At 28.6% G+C, this 17,500-nt stretch overlaps 3 protein-coding genes across 3 annotated transcripts in view; 1 reads left to right on the top strand and 2 right to left on the bottom strand.

Annotated features, from left to right (window-relative positions):
• Nucleotides 1-6,450: 6,450 nt before the first annotated feature.
• LOC118447695 (uncharacterized) lies at nucleotides 6,451-11,706 on the top strand. Its single transcript, XM_035879937.2, has 3 exons — nucleotides 6,451-6,809; nucleotides 9,089-9,403; nucleotides 9,769-11,706. Exons 2-3 carry the CDS (start codon nucleotides 9,316-9,318, stop codon nucleotides 10,410-10,412), a joined length of 732 nt encoding a protein of 243 aa, XP_035735830.1. The 5' UTR covers nucleotides 6,451-6,809; nucleotides 9,089-9,315; the 3' UTR covers nucleotides 10,413-11,706.
• A 153-nt stretch (nucleotides 11,707-11,859) lies between these two features.
• On the bottom strand, nucleotides 11,860-14,843 carry LOC118447692 (alkaline phosphatase). Its single transcript, XM_035879930.2, has 8 exons — nucleotides 14,678-14,843; nucleotides 14,121-14,323; nucleotides 13,706-13,898; nucleotides 13,438-13,601; nucleotides 13,007-13,354; nucleotides 12,739-12,937; nucleotides 12,409-12,633; nucleotides 11,860-12,329 (listed from the first exon to the last, which is right to left on the bottom strand). The coding sequence occupies exons 1-8, from the start codon at nucleotides 14,742-14,744 to the stop codon at nucleotides 12,136-12,138; spliced, it is 1,593 nt and encodes a 530-aa protein (XP_035735823.2). The 5' UTR covers nucleotides 14,745-14,843; the 3' UTR covers nucleotides 11,860-12,135.
• A 287-nt stretch (nucleotides 14,844-15,130) lies between these two features.
• Nucleotides 15,131-17,500, bottom strand: part of LOC118447693 (uncharacterized) — a 52,684-nt gene continuing 50,314 nt past the window's right edge. The window contains exon 10 of the transcript XR_014983331.1: nucleotides 15,131-15,636. The gene's annotated coding sequence lies outside the window, so the exon portion shown is untranslated. The remainder of the gene's footprint in view (nucleotides 15,637-17,500) is intronic.

Here is a 17,500-nt window from a genome sequence, read left to right as displayed (position 1 = left end):
TATTTGTTGAAAAAATGTATTAATTACCTGTCGAACGAATAAAGAAAGAAACGTTCGTAAAGAAATATACACATATAATTTGCCGCAATGTTTGCTCTAATTTTTACACTTGAGGAGAGTTCATTATACGTATATGTACATTGAATTTAAAATAAATATTTCCTAAAAGATAATAATATCTATGTGCCGAACGAATAAAAAAGAAAGAATCCATAAAAAAAAGAAATACAAATCAAGCACGTGATCGTTCCATGGTGTTCGCTCTGATTTTTCGATACGAAAGTTTCATCACACGTACATATATACATACATTTAATCCGAAAGAAATATTTCTAAAAGATAATATAATTATGTGTCGAACGAATAAAAAAGAAAGCATGCATTGAAAAAAGAAAAAAAAAAAGAAACACAAATTATGAATGTGATCATGATGTTTCTCTTTGATTTTTTCACAAAAGTATTACATCACATGTATGTATAGCCAATTTGAAATAAATATTTCTAAAAGATAAAATGGCATGCATTCAGAAAAAAAAAAAAACAAAAATAAAAATTTATGACGTGATCGTTCTATGATGTTTCTTCTGATTAAATGATCGAATGGATGAATTTATTACATACAACTTATAATAAATAGTTTTATACAACTACCTGTGTATTCCAAATAACGAAGAAAAGAAGAAACTTTCACAAAGCAAACACTAACCGAGCACGTGATCGTTTCATGGTGTTCGCTCTGATTGGTCCACTCGAGGGTTTTATCACGTGATATATAAGTGATTTCAAAAGAGACCCGAACTAACACACCCTCGTTTTCACAGACGAATACTCAAGAGTGCATGTATTAGAATGACGGTCGTTTGGGACGAAAGAATTTTCCATTGCTTCTCTCTCTCTCTCTTTCTCTCTCTCTCTCTCTCTCTCTCTCTCTCTCTCTCTCTCTCTCTTTCTTCCCTGGGATTCTCCAAGCTACATAACACGTGACAGGAATGTGCAGCGAAGCTACAAACTACGCTTCTTTTGTATTCATTAGAAAAATATATACAAAAAGATTTTTTTGTTTTTTTACTTCTATAATTCTGATTTAGCAAATGTGATTAGCTAAATCAGAATTATCGATCGATTAGCTAAATTAATTATAAAGTGATCATAAGATTTTGGAAATATTATAAATAATTCGTAATAATATTTATTTTTTCCTTTATATATTTTAGAGAATATTTTAGAATACTTTATAGATTTATTAATTTTATCAATAAATTTGTTTAGTTTATAAAGAGTTAGTTTGATAATTCATATAAAATGTCGGATTATTATCATTCAATTAATAAGAAAACATATAAGAGTACTTTTTTTTTATTGTTGTTGTAGTATTAGTAATTAGATCTAAAAAAAAAGAATATATAGAAATATAATAATGATTAGATTTAAAAAAAGAGTATGCAAGTACTTTCTTTTTTTATGATGTTAGAATGATCCACAAAAGTGAAATAGAATATTTGAAATTGTACAAATAATTACACACATATCCACATTTTCTTGATACATACTTTATAAATCTTGTCAATGAATTATTTTTTAATTTTTAAAAAGTAATATCTATGAATCTGAAATAATGTAATACCTATATTCGCTTGTGTGAATAAACAGATTAATTTTATTTCACAAAAATCAAGACACTAGGTCGACTGGTTATCACTTATCAAATAACAAAATATATGTTTGCAACCATTTTTCTATGTGATTAGATATAAGGTTTTTGAAATGTTATTTTACCCGCTCATGATTGAGGAGTGGCAAGTGAACCGATCATACGTCTTCTGGTTAGTGACTGAAAGAAAGTGTTAGCCGATATTTGTAAAATCAAACTGATAGAATATGTTTGGATATTGTTATTCATAAAGGTAATATTTTCATTATTTATAATCACACAAATAAGTATTTACTTATTTAGTACGATAACAATGAATTTAATGCGACAATATTTTTAATTATTTACAAATAAATCAAGCAAGTAAAAAAGAACAGCGTAATCGTAATAAAGAGCGATCGCGCCTACGTTTGGACGATTTTTCGATCAAATTTTTACGAAGAACTCCCATAAGTAATATTCGAACGATTAAATCGTTAATATTAATAAATGATTATATAGCAAATAATATAAATATTTAGAGATTATTAGTAATTTTGTCGATGAATTTTTTTATTTTCTAAATAATTACTATAGTAAAAGTAATAGTGTAATAACTAGAATTACTTTCAATGGGTCAATCATAATTTTGCATTTGTTTTATCTTTCTTAGAGGACAATTACAATGTTAACAATGTTATTTTCTATTAATTACGAATTGATAAAGATCGATAAGAATGACTCAGAATATACGTCCATAGTTGTCATATTTACATTGGAAATATTTAATTGAACAATAACGAAGAAAAAAGAAAATAAATAGCAAGGAAATAAAAAAAAGTAAGGAATGAGAATAATTAATTAATCGTTTGTAATTTAACACGATTTATTTATTCAAATATTATCTATCATTAAGTATTAACCAATGATATTTTTTCTTTTTTTTTTATAACGTTCACTTTATTTAACGTATTGAAATGAATTTACATGCAAAGTTAATTTGAATCTAACCGAAAAACTACTTCCGTGGAATCGAATATTCGTTTCTTTAGGTCATGGCCATTGACATTTAGAAACTAGTAGTGTACTCATTTTTATAAATTATATAGTAATTACATAGTATTTTGTTTAAAAAGAAAAGATTATTAATAAAAGAAAACAGGTAAATATTAATGACGTATATTTTTATTACGTGAAAATCAAATTCTCTACGAAAATTGATTCCATTAATTATAGTATTAATAATCGTATATTAATAATCTAATAATTTTATATTAAAATAATCTCACATTATTAAATATGTAATAATAATAATATGACTGAAAAAATATTTTTCATTTTCTTACTTTTATATATACGTGTACTTTTATATATATATATATGTATATATATATATATATATATATATATATATATATATATATATAATCATATTCTTAATTAATAAAATTATTAATTACGAATATGATTATGTGATTATCAGTTGAATATATACTATATATTACATTTTTAATTTATATTTTACATTACACAATCATATAATCATATCATTAATATAATAATTAAATATTCTTTATGTAGAATAATTGATTACACTTCTCGTACATAATGTAAACATACATTTTTACAAAAATTGATCTAATTAGACCATAACCAAATATTCATGTATGTATCATTAAAATCCTCTCAAATGGAATCTTTGGTCTTATTTTATCTGAATTAACGGAAATTTGTATGAAAATGGATAAAAGTTTGAATAAGTCAACGGTAAATAGTCAGTGACAAGGTCCTATAATGAGATATTGAACGTTATGCAATGATACATTGATCTCTGACGTAATAAATACATATACGAAGAAAAATAAAAAGATGAGTAATAATAGAAAGCAGAAGGTGAAGGAGGAAGTGAAGAAGAAGAAGAAGAAGAAGAAGAAGAAGAAGAAGAAGAAGAAGGATAGATCGAAAGGAGGAAGGAATAAGTAAATAGAAAAATGGTACAGCCACGAAACCGCACGTGGTCTCTAGGATGCGTCTTCTCTTCGTCCTCTTTGCGTCCTTCTCTTTGTGCGTGTTGTATACCGTGTCCCTTTCTCCAATTCCTCTCTTTTTTTCCCCACTTTAAACGATCAGTTTCATGCGGAGGAAGCGTGATACCACCAAAACGAGAAATCAAAAGGCCTTCGCACCGTTCTCTTTTTTATCTCCTGCTCGTGTGCTATTTCATTTCTTTTTCATTTATCTTGATTTATTTTTTCCTTCTTTGATTAGTTTTTATTCTTATTATTATTTTTCTCTTGCTTTTTCTTTTTGTTTAATTTATTTTTTATTCCTTTTTCCTTTCTATGCCTTATCATAATTTTTGCTTCTTCGATTTTTGTTTATTCGTTTTTTTCTTCATTTTATAGCAAGTATAATGATTTTTTTAAAAATGTGTTGCCTTTGGACTGTTGGAACGAGCAAAGGTCACGTGTTCGGTCACGTTCCAAAAATATTTTATTTCATAGTCGAGAAATTTCTGTTTTGTCAAAAACATTTTAAATGATTTATAATACTTATATATACTGACAGATTTTATTTTATTTCTAGGAAATGTATTCAATTTCTCTATATAGCTTATTCATATTTCATTAACTTTATAATGTCGATAATAAATTGCCTTTGAACATTGAACTCGTGTGTCTTTGTGTGTTTGTGATATCCGAAGGATATGCGACTATAATTAACGTTTCTCGTTTCCGTACGATAGAGTATATTATGTGAATGTGATTTTGTATGAATTACATTTTCTTTTCATTACATGTCTACTAGTTATGTATGCAATGTTTCTTTTTCTAGAAACGAAAAAAAAATACGTTTAAAGAGGTTGGCATTTGGGAACAACACATTCGAACGTACTGATGTTATTTATAACACCAGTCGAATCTTTATTTCTTTTTCTATCGTTACATGATGCGTACATACAGATACACATGTACACACGTATAAGCACGCATGCACAAGTATAGGAAGAAGAGAGAAAATAATTTAATGAACTCAAGTAGATTTAGAATTGAATTGTACGTACGAACTTTCGATTATCGATCACGCGTACAAAATTTTTTATATGCCAATTATTATGTACCAATAATTATGAAAGTGGAAATGATGTGAATATATATATATAATATTATATATATATATATAATATTATATATATATGTTATATAATATTATATATATAATAGTATATATATATGTTATTTCAGAAACAGATTGTCAAATTTTAAAAATGTATTCTATTCAGTGTTAGGATGAAGGAAAGTCATATAAACATATGACGTGGCTTTTTTTGTTAGTTATAAATTTTTTTGCTAGTTAAAACGCTTTTTTGGTAGTTATAATGTTTTTTATTTATAGCAAACTTTAAGAAAAAACTTTAAGAAATTCAAAATTGTTATATTTTATGAAATGGCAGAAAAAGTTAATTCCGTGTTAATGCGTATTACATATCGATGTTGAATGAATTATCTATGTCGCCTGAGGTAGATAAGGCAATATGTCTGTAATTTAGAAAGAAAACGTTTATGGATTCATGATTTTTTTTTGTTCTAATAGAGTTAATATTTATTATATATAATTAATTATATATATATATATATATATATATATATATATATATATCTTTTCGTGCAAATGAAATATTACAGGCCACATACATATATGTATACATATGTAATCATACAAATGGTCTAAGTCAAATAGATACATATATATATATATATATATATATATATATATATTTTTTTTTTTTTTTTTTAAACCACTTGCATAATTATATATGTGACATATATTTCGTTTGCACGAATAATATTTATGTCCAAACATCACAATCGATTGGGAAATCTGTTTTATGTTTGGGAAATCTGTTTTATGTTTTTCTGTAGAAATACGTATACCTGCATTTAAATCATAATGGAAACATTTACTAATAGTAATTTAAAATCATATAATAGTTTTTACAATCTGAATATTTATTTGAAATAATTCAAATAATTTTGACAGTCTAATATAAGTACAATGCGTTTTATTATTTGCTTCATACTTTGAGAAATGCAATTGTTTATATTAATTAACGTCGTTTACTTTTTAAAACGAATATACAATTTTTATTTATAATTTAATAATGTTCCTTAATATTATAATCGTTTAAAAAGATTAAAAATATTGTAATTTTAATCTCTAATTGAAGTTAACGCCATTTTAACAGACATATATTTATTACGTATATAAATTCATTCTTTGATTAACATTTAAAATCCATTTTGAATGATGAAACGATTTCGAAAAATGATTCGAAACCGGAAGAACACCCATTGTTGATTTCTCAAGAAAAAAAAAAAAAAAAAAACAAAATAAATTTAAACTCGACGACTAAATTACGTAACTTTATTTTAAGATCGATCGAAACGTAAAAAAAAAAAAAAAAGAAGAAAAAAGAAAAAGGAAGAAGAAATATAAAGAAAAATTTTAAAATAAAAATAATATATTAGAAATTAGAACGATCTATTAGATTCCATAAGAGCGCAACTAGCATACGTGACTAATGGCTCGTACTGTTATATTTTTCTTTCGACGGCCCTTCGAATCGAGTTAACCATTATCCCTGAACGATCACGGACGAAGAAGAGTTTTTGATCGATTCGTACGAGTTCGTTTATTTTCTGACCAATCAGAGCTCTCCTTTTCTTCATCTTTCTCCGTCGTTCGTTCTCGACCAGTAAGAAGGTCGTATCCCTGACGCTCGAGGTCGCTTGTGTCGTTTCTACTCGTCTTTAACCATTTCTCTCTTATCCCTCGGCAGAAGTAGTTTGCATGCGTCGTGTTCAGTTCACGGGAGTCGTTGTTTATATTTAATCGTGAATGTTACCGGTAGTGTGCCTTTCATTTGAAGTTTACCGATCGATCGAAGATAGAAAGAGAAAGAGAGAGAGAGAGAGAGAGAAAGAGAAAGGAAAAGAAAAACAATATATTATTTGTATGAAGACAAATAATAAGAGAAATATTAGATCGGAATTTATCATTATTATTATTTTTTTTTTTTTTTCAATAGAATATGGCAATAATATTTCAAAAATTTCTAATAATATTCAATCTTTATAAGAAGTACAAATAGACTAACCGGAGAGAAGATCATAGAAAGGTAAATATATGTATATAACTAAGTGACTAAGAGTGAGTGAGAGAGAGAGAAAGAGAGAGAGAGAGAGAGAGAGAAAGAAAGAGAGGGGCGGGGGAGGGGAAGAGAGAAAAGAAGAAATAGAAGATAGAACGTTTTATGTTAAGTCATATTTTTTATAGAAACGTTGTACTTTAAAGTATATGTTTCTACATAATAATTAGAGAGAGCGAGAGAGCAAGAGTGAGAGTGAGAGAGAGTGAGTGTGAGTGAGTGGATGTTTGAGTGAGCGAGAGATAGAGAGAGAGATAGAGAGAGAGAAAGAAAAGATAGAACATCTTATGGAGAATCATTTGTAGGAACGATCTACTGCAAAGTATATGGTTTTGTATAGTAATCAGTGAGAAAAATATAGAAGGGAAACAGAAAATTCATAGATAGAAGTTTCCAGTGTCTAGTTAACGAATACATATATGTATGTGTATATATGTATATATGTGCGTGTGTTTGTGTGTGTGCGTGCGTCTATATATAAATATATATTCGCGTATGCACTAACGCACATACACATACATTTATTGCATACACTTCCCCATGATTCTTAATTTTTCATCGTATCAATTGACTGTTAACGTCGTCATGTCTAATCTTCCACCCTACTCGCGAAGTTTCGACATCAACATTATCGAATCTAATTGTATCGCGCGAAACGGCAACGCTTAAACACAACGTTCTCGTTCGAACGGGGTCGATCGAAACGGTATTCACCGTGTCTACACAGTGCCGTATTATTATAAATTTGGTACCCTCGAAATAATTTCATTTTTGTCCTTTTCATTTTACGTTGGAAAAACAACGATTAAGAAGTATTAAAATGTTTGCTTTAGATTATATATCACTCTTATGAATATCTAAGATATTACATAGAGAATATGAAATATTTTCTTTTCTTATCATATTCTGATAAATCTTTTGTTATTTTCGTTGTAAAGAAAAACAAAAAAAAGAAAAGAAGTGATGAGAAAAAAGGATGACGGTTTATTTTTGTAATGACATGTTTTTCTTTTTTTTTTTTTCTTTTTTTTTTTCTTTTCTTTTTTTTTTAATTATCCACACGTAAAATCGTGTATAGGTTCGATTTAAATTTCCCGCCTCCCGTTCATCGCGTTTATCGCGAGAGATAAAAGGAAAAGAAAAAAATAGATTGATGCAAATGCTATATAACGGGTGACTTCATTCGTCTCCGTACGATTATACACGATGTATATAAATTGTACGTCGCTGTGTTTTGGTTCTGATTTTACTCGGGGTTGGGGCGGCGGAGGGGCATTTAAGGAATATCATCACATGTAACTACGTATTCGCGGGAGAGTTAAAATGCGTGTGTTATTGCGACGTAGCCATGAGTTAGTAACTGCAGACGATCGTACAAGCATAAAGAAATACGATGCTTATTTCACCGGTTTTTCCGTTTTTGGTCTTTTACTTCTCGGTACTAATAATCTTGTTTCTTTTTCCTTATATCGTTGTACTTTGTTGGTTGGTTGGAAACGTTTCAACAAGTTTCATCGTCGTCTCACTGCTTTTATATATATATAAATGAATTGCGTTTTATATACAAATACATAAAATGGGTTAAGTTTTATATACATATATAATGGATTGCGTTTTATATATATATATATTATTTTATTTTTCTTTTTATTTTTCTCGTATCCATTATCTTTAATAAATTTTTATTTTCTTTTCTTTCATCTTCTTTTTTTTCTTTTTCTTTTTTGTCTTTATTTCATTTTATTATCATTATATATTTTGTATCATTTTATTTTATGTCATGTTAATCTTCATTTTTTTTTTTTTTTCGAAATTTTAATATGATCGACAGGCAGAGAAGTTTTCTGAATCATGATCGATTAATCTCGGGGGGTCAATGATAGGCTATCGAAGCATGACCGTCTTTTCTCTTTTATCTTTTTTCTTATCCTCTCTTTTTTCCTCCCTCTCTCTCTTACTCTCTCTCTCTCTTACTCTCTCTCTCTCTTTTTTATTCTTCCTATTTTACGGAACGTATGAAACTTGAACTCAGTGTTTACCGATTTATACGTCGTTAAAGATCGTTCGAAATATCATCGACGTTAAAAGCAATCCTTTTTCTTTCAAAGAAGAACGATTTATTTAAAATTCTCTAATCAAATTATTACTACGCTTTGATTAATTTCTACCATTTCAACTTTTCTCCTTTTCTTTAAAACATTATTCTAATGATCTCGAATCTATACGAATATTATTTATTGTTTTTACAGAAGATATTTAGTTGATAGATCATCTTATTGGTTCTGAAGTATAAGTGCTTGTGCACACGTGCATTTAGTGTGAAAAAGATCTTGACAAGAATCGAAGGAGGACTTAAGAGTTCAGATCAGATTCCAAGAAGGAAGAACTGAGAAGAAGAGAAGAACACAAAAAAGAAAGAAAGAAAAACTTAGAAAAATAAATACCCTCGATCTTTGCCCGTATACGTTAAACAAGAATGTCGAACGTTTCGGGAATCTCCAAGGAGGAGACGATCATAAAAGGGAAGCCAACCCTCGTACGACGAGTTTCCAACATGTTCAAAGGTAAAAAGAACAAACTGAACGAAAAAGAGAAATAAAATAAAATAAATTAAAACAAAAACAGACTAATAGATGGATTAAATACACTTGTTTTGCAAAGACGAATATTAACATTTATCAAATCGAGTTTTATCACGAAAGAATTGAAATTACATGTTTGTCATACATGATGTAACAATCACTGTTTTACGCGTTAATCTTTCTCAACCCATTTATCTTTCGTATCAGTGCATCGCTTCTTTTATTTCTCTTTCTTTTTTTTTTATTTTTTTATTTTTTGTTTTTTTAATTCCTTTTCTTCTTCTAACTTTCTTTCTCTCCTTTCTTTTCTTTTTTTTTATTTTTCTTTTTCATATTCTTTGTTACAGATGGAAATTACAGTAGGCCACCGTTACTCTTTAGACATGCTTCGATGCAGAAACTCCGCCATTGCTGCCAGAATCTGAATCTATTTCCATATCTACTTTACTCTTACGATAACTCAAAGTCCCATCCGGTTGCTAAGAAGGTGAACGTTTGCATCAACGAATTGTTACGAAGCATTGCCGAAAGATTTTTTTATATTTACAAATATCTACGGTGTACATCATTGTACGGTAATGGTAACAAAAACAATAACAACAACAATAACGTCATCTATCCAAAGAAAAGTTCGATCGAATTGAAGAAAGGAAAAGGCAACGAAGCTGACCTTGTCGTCGACGATGAAGAACGAAAACCAATAACTATATTCCAAAAACAGGAACGTCAACGACAAAAGCAAATTCCGTTCTTCCTAATTCTCGCAGTTTATCTAGTACCATTGATATTAGCCTTCGAAATGATAATAGTTTGTTCTTTATTGATATTTGACAAGTACACGCCGGGTTTCGTCTTCCTTATAAGCGCCGTTATGTTCTTAGGATACATCGCGTTTAGAATTTTCTTTTACGAGAGTAAAACTAAGAAATCTTCGAGCAATGGAACTAATAATAGATACGCTAGGGTCACAAAGAAAACGAAGGTTCAGTGATCCATCTTTGATGATAAGAGGATCCACATCTCAATATTATTATCATCATCATCATCGTCATCATCATCATCATCATCATCATCATTGCCGTCATTGTCATCGTCATTATCGTCGTCGTTACCATCATCATCATCATCATTTTTATCATTATCATATACGGCTAAAATCTTCGTCAGACAGAAAAACAGTTGAAATACATCAACGATGAGACTCTCGAAGATTTTGGCCATTCTCGTTTAAAACGAAGCTCCAACGGTCGATTGCGGTACAGAGAAAGAAAGAGAAACACGCATAAAATAGAAATAGATAGATAATAGATAAATAGATATAAATAGATAAATAAAATAAGCCGTTGCTCTCTACGGGAGAATCAGTGAGCTTACACTAATGTCGAAATGTTCCTCACTAACTTTCATTCACGCGTGTACTTTCGCATTTTGTCCGTTCTTCTTCTTTTTCATTCTTTTTTTATTTGTATTTTTTTTTTCTACACAACATATATAAATATATGTGTACACATGATTTTAGTGATCTTTTTCTTTTTTTTTTTTTTTATATAATTATATAGTCTCTTTTTAAAATCATACGGCACGTAGAAAATACGCGAACGGCATCCATTTTTCTCTTTTTTCTTCTTCCTCTTCTTGTATTTTAGATGAGATGGCTCTGCTACACATATTACCGTTGTGCATCGTTAGAGGATAGGTCGTTGTTATACATTTATTATATATATATATATGTATATATATACACATGAGATATACATACATATGTACGTATATATTTATACAGTGCAATTGTGACTTCATTAGGATTAAAATTCAATAATGGAAATTTTGAAATATTTAAACAAATCGTCGCGTAAAATATTGTCAATCGATTTTTTATTTTAATTTTGAAGCCAATACACATAATCCTAACCTATCCGTTAATGTTACAAAACATTCGTTCATCTTTATTATTATGTTAATTACTATTTAATCCTCTATACAGCATAAGACTGACAATTGTTTTACAATATAATGTTTATGTAAATATTTGTGTGAAATTGGAGAAAAGAAAATTATAATAATATTCAAGGAAAAGTAAAATAAGATAGATTTATATTTTAAGGAATTATTGAATCATATTCTTTAAATAGAATTAATGTAGGATATATATATATATATATATAAAGATCAGTAGAGTTTTGAACATGCACGACCGAAGAAGATTGACTATGGATTGCAATGGATGCAATTATACGATTATATCTGATAAGTGTTCGTAGTAGCATTTAATTAAATACAATAAGAATAGATTTTATTATAATACATAATATATAATATATAATATATATATATATATATATATATACATATATATATTTACATATACACATATATATATATACATGTGTTTATGTATATATATACATGTATATATAAATAAAATGTGTGTATATATATATATATATATATATATATATATTTATGTATATATCACCAGACATAAAGGCGTATATAATAAATTTCTTTTTAAACATACCATTTTCGGATATCGCAGTTTTCATTGATAAGTTGAAAATAAAAAAAATAATAAAATAAAAAATAAAAATAAAATTAAATAAAAGAAAGTAAGAAAAAAGAAAAGATAAAGAAAAAGAAAGTAAATGAATTCAAAGAAAATACTGCGGGATTTACCTTTCATCGCGTCTACTTTTGGTTTTTTTTTTTTTTTCTTGTTATCTATGTACCGCGAAGATAGTAGTAGTAAATAATGTAAAAATAAGTAGAAGTAGACAGAAATAGAAAAAAGTATTAGATATTGCATTTTGTTCACTACCACTTGTATAATTTCCAAGATCAGCAGCATATGTTATCACGTGGGCAACAAAATTTTGCTCATGAACGCTATGGAAAAGATGGGCCGATGGACCTATTAAGAACATAAACGTTCGCAATAATAAAGTGAATAAAGAAGCGGTTATCATAAACAAATTATTGGAATTTAATACCTATAGCATAAATAGCTACATCTCCTCCTCCATGATAAGCTTCATCGGACACGATAGCAGCTTGTTGACTATAATTAAACGCTGTAGTGTTTTGAGTAGAAGGATCGATTCTTGTTAAAAGATTAGTCGTGTTTGATATCATGTAAGCTGCATTATTTGGACCACCAGTGCTGTAAGTTAAGGTCGTGTAAGGTATCCCATCATATTTAGATTTTTGTGCAATACCTATGATCCACAAAAATTAATTGTTCATATTCATTAAAAAAAATAAAAAAAATATAAAAAAAAAAGAAAAAAAAAGAATTATGAGAAATGAATGTTATGTTTTACCTAAAATCGATGAACCACGATCGCTGTAACCATTAAAGTTCATAGAATGAGTATGATCGCTGGTTACTATGACCAAAGTGTCTTCAGTATCAATCATGTTAACAGTAGCATTAATGGCGTCCGAAAAACGAACGGTTTCTCGTAAAGCTTCGCCGGCATGTCCACGATGATGAGCGTAATCGATCAATCCACCTTCGACCTGTAAATATAATATTATCGATAATTATTCTTAACATATCATTGATTCGAATGAAATTTTAAAACGTACCATCAAAACATAACCATTAGTTGACTTTTGAAGGATCTTCAAAGCAGTTACAGTCATTTCCTCTAAACTTGGTTGTCCTTCCGGTCCTTTCTCTCTCTCCCAATCCATCTTAATATGACCATTGGCAAATATACCAAGCAAATAATCAATTTTATCCGTATTTACTCTCGATAATTGTTCATTATTTTCGACCACTTCGTACGTAAAATTTCTTATTCGTTTATCCTCTGCCCAATCCTTTATTAAATCTCTACCATCAGTACTATAACAAGCCCATGTATCTATTGGATCATATTTACCAGGCTTTACGTTTGACTTCAAGGTCTGTCTACCACCACCCATTATTACCTGTAGCAACCAGCTAAATGTTATTCATTTAAACGGAAGAACTTTCATTTAAAACGGAAGAGCATAATTGATTATTGGTCTACCTTGATGTTTCTACCAGGCTCATTTTCGATGAGCTGTCTCGCAATATCCTTGCAAGCAGTTATATTTTTTGGTATATTAGCTTCACATTCCCATCGTCGATTAGGACAATGAGCATATAGTGGAGCTGGAGTCGCATGAGTCACTCTTGTAGTCGTTACAAATCCTATGATAATTATATAGATAAGATATTATTACGATATTGAGATATGAATTTGCAAAGTACTAATAAAAAATCTTTTGTCTGTTTGTTAAGTTTTATCGACAAACCTGTAGCCTTGCCCGAAGCCTGGGCTAAAGATATTATTGAATCAACGTGATAATTTTTATTCAAGCTGGCCTTGCAATCTCCCAATTTGACGTTAACATCGACTCCAACAACTTTGTAATTAGTTTTAACTCCACCAAATAATGCGGTTGCCGTGGACGCTGAATCTGGCACTTGTTTGTTTGTATTGTACGTCTACATTTTTCATTGTTTTTTTTTTCGTTTTTGTTTTTATTTTTGTTTTTGTTTTTGTTTTGAAACGAAGCAATAATAGAAAATAAATCTTAATCATTTTAATTAAATATTATTTAATATTTTCTGTTTACTTAAGATAAAACGATTTAATATTAACACGCTATATATATATATATATATATATATATATATATATATATATATATATATATATTTATATACCTTCAATAAACCAACATGCGGAAATTTTTCCCAGGTGAGATAACTCGTTTCACCACCTCGATAAATCCTGCTGGCTGTTATCGTATCGGGACTCATACCATCACCCACAAAGATTATTACATTTTTCGCTTTACCTGTATTCCATTTATACGAAAGGGATTTTTTCAATTCTTCCTGCGCTATTTTATGCCAATATTGACCGTCTGGAGGCCGAGAAAAGGATGGAAAAAAAAAGAAGAAAAAAGAAATAAATCATATTTATATCTAGATTATAAATTAAAAAAAAAATAATTTCTTTAGAAGATTCCCATATATCGGCGGTTAGCAATGAACAAAAAGAACGAGTAAATACGATAGTTAAAGCTATAACCGCAGGATGGCTGGATATATAATCTATATTATCGTGCGAGTATTCGCGATATACTACTGTGTAATTTAAGCGCCATGTCGAGACAGTCCGCAAAAGTAGGAAGTAAAAAAAAAAAAAACAGAATCTTTTATAGAACGTTTCAAAGTCGAGAACCAGATTGGAAGATCCTGTTGGATTTGAAAGATACCTTCTATAAACGTCGCGGTTACAATACTGGAAAATAGAATTACGACGAGCAGCAATAAGGTCTGCATTTTTAATTTCCTTTGTATCTCGTATTACTTTTAACCTTACTATTAAAATCGACCCATATCAATCGAGCGAACTAACTCAACTGGCATGTGCGTCTGAAACGATCGATGCACCTTCTATCGAAATAAAATTTTATTAGTAGAAAAAACTAGAGAAAATAAAACTAAAAAAAAAAAAAGTAGATAACTTTATGTCGGTAATATAGATCTCGATTTTATCAATGACCAGTAAAACGAAAATGTTCGAGTGGCACGAAATTGAAACGAAAGAAGAGATTGAACGGACATTATCGTATAACGTTTTATTTGATTTTTCTTTTCGATACTCCATTATTCATACATACAAGATCGTGATACGTCGCTTAACATGCTGTGATAGTTAATATATATATACATATATATATATATATATATATGTATATATATATTTATAGATATATGTATATATAATCTCTATCGTGCGGTTTCTTTTCTTTATTATCTTCGCTTTCTTGTTCCGTTTAGTCGTTAAACAAAACTACTAAAAATAGACTCGATAAAATCAACCGTCCAAGCTCTTCGTCCTTTTATCGAGCGCGAGTCCTCGCAAACCAAAACGTATGGTTGTTTATCCTACATTTTGAAAAAGAAGGATCTCGCCTCTAAGATATTCCTATGAAGCGCGCAGTAGAAAAACCAAAAATGCTACTCGTTTTCTAACTCCTTTTCTTTAGCGCTACGATATATAAATGTTCTGTGTCTCTTTCTTTTGCTCTCTCTCTCTCTCTCTTTTTCTTTTTCCCTCTCACTCACTTTCTCTTTTATTTTTCTCTTTCATAGTTTATCTATATTGGTATCATCTTCATTGTCACCATCATCATTATTGTTATTATCGTCATCATCATTATCCATCTGACTAATAAATATTAATCATTATTTTATTAATAACGTTATTAATTATTATTATTATTATTATTATTATTATTATTATTATTATTATTATTATTATTATTATTATTATTATTATTATTATTATTATTATTATTATTATTATTATTTTTATTATTATTTCATTATTATTATTGTTATTATTATTATTTTTTTTATTATTATTTTTATTATTATTATTATTATTATTATTATTATTATGTCGCGCTTCGAACGTAACGACGTTTCTTTTTTTACTTTTTTTAATTATTCATTTATTTTTATTTTTATTTTTCGAATCAACCCAATCACCGATCGAGAAGAAGCGTCGGATCTCTTATGTGCGATTTATACATTACAATATACATATTTCTTTTTCTTTCTCTAGCTAACTTCACATCATTTCTATTTTAACTTCGATAACGCTAAGAATTCGAAATTTGTTAGAAACATTTTCCTTCTCCTTTCGTTTCTTTTTTTTTTTTTTTATTTTTTTCATATTTTGTCTCTTTTCCTTTTCTTTTTGAAATTAGTTTTTTGATTTATTTACGACGCGCTTCTTTATAATTTTGCTCTTCTTTTCCGTCAATTTTCTTTTTCTTTGTGAATTTTTTGTTATTTCATTTTATTTTCCTTCTTCTTTTTTCTTCTTCTTTTTCTTCTTCTTCTTCTTCTTCTTTTTCTTCTTCTTCTTCTTTCGTAGAAAAACGAGGAATAAATTTTTACAAGAATTTCGCGTTCCTAATAATATCTCGAATTGTCGGTAGAAACTAGCATGTGTTTACTATCTCTATCTTCCTTTCTCTCCCCCTCCCTCCGCCCCTCTCTCTCTCTCTCTCTTTTTCTTTTTTTCCTTTTTACTTTCTACAACAGAAGGCAACTAACCCCATCATTACTTCAACGCATCATATACATTTACATATACTTGTACATATACAATATACGTATGTGTACACGTACATACGTATCTATTATGTCGGATTCTATAAAAAAATAAACTCGGAGCTTCGAGAGTCGATCGATCGAAATTCGGTTTTAATTTCTTATCTTTTCTTTTTGAAATTCATGAAACGAATGAAAATACATTTTATTTTAGAATTTTACTGATTCGCGTAAAAAGGTTCAAGACGATTTTTTTCTTTTGTTCTTCTTTTTTTTTCTTTTCTTTTCTTTTCTTTTCTTTTCTTTTCTTTTTTTGTCTTTGTCCTCCTACACGAGATTAATAGATGATTATTAATAATATTTTTATGTAAATATTAAGATCGACTTACGAAGCTTTCTATAATTTTGTGTGAAAGTCGTTACGCGAGTGTGTATTACATTTTTTATTTATTTAATTATTTATTTATTTTCTTTTTTTCTTCCTCCTCTTCTTTTTTTCTTTTTGTCTTTTATTTTATTTATTTATTTTTTTTTTTTTAAAGAAAAAAAAATTCACTATATACGTATTCTCTTTCGCTTTAAGGTCGAGCGGGACTAGTAATATTAATATAAACTGTCTACAAATCTCTCTTATTATACGATTAAATTACAACGAACTCGTTTTATTGAGATGTCCTTTAAAAACATGTGATATTACACGCGAAATCTACGTACGAAATGATCGTCGTCTCACTCTATTTCTTTCTCCTTCTTTTTCCTTTACGTATTTTTTTTTCTTTTTTTAATCATTACTTTCTTTTCTTTCGCTCAGATCGTGTACATAAATTTATATTATTGCCAACAGTCGTTCCTTTTTCTCTATATATAATCTTTCGTATTAATCATTGTATTCAATCTTTCCACGCTTGGATTTTTTTTTGCATGAATCTATACACAGACATATACATTTCTCTCTCCCTCTCTCGCTCTTT

The sequence above is a fragment of the Vespa mandarinia genome, chromosome 1 (genome assembly GCF_050613455.1).
Source record: "Vespa mandarinia isolate Hongniang chromosome 1, ASM5061345v1, whole genome shotgun sequence".
Lineage (NCBI taxonomy): Eukaryota > Metazoa > Arthropoda > Insecta > Hymenoptera > Vespidae > Vespa > Vespa mandarinia.
The sequence above is the reverse complement of the archived record's forward strand: the minus strand, read 5'-3'. Positions and strand labels throughout refer to the sequence as shown.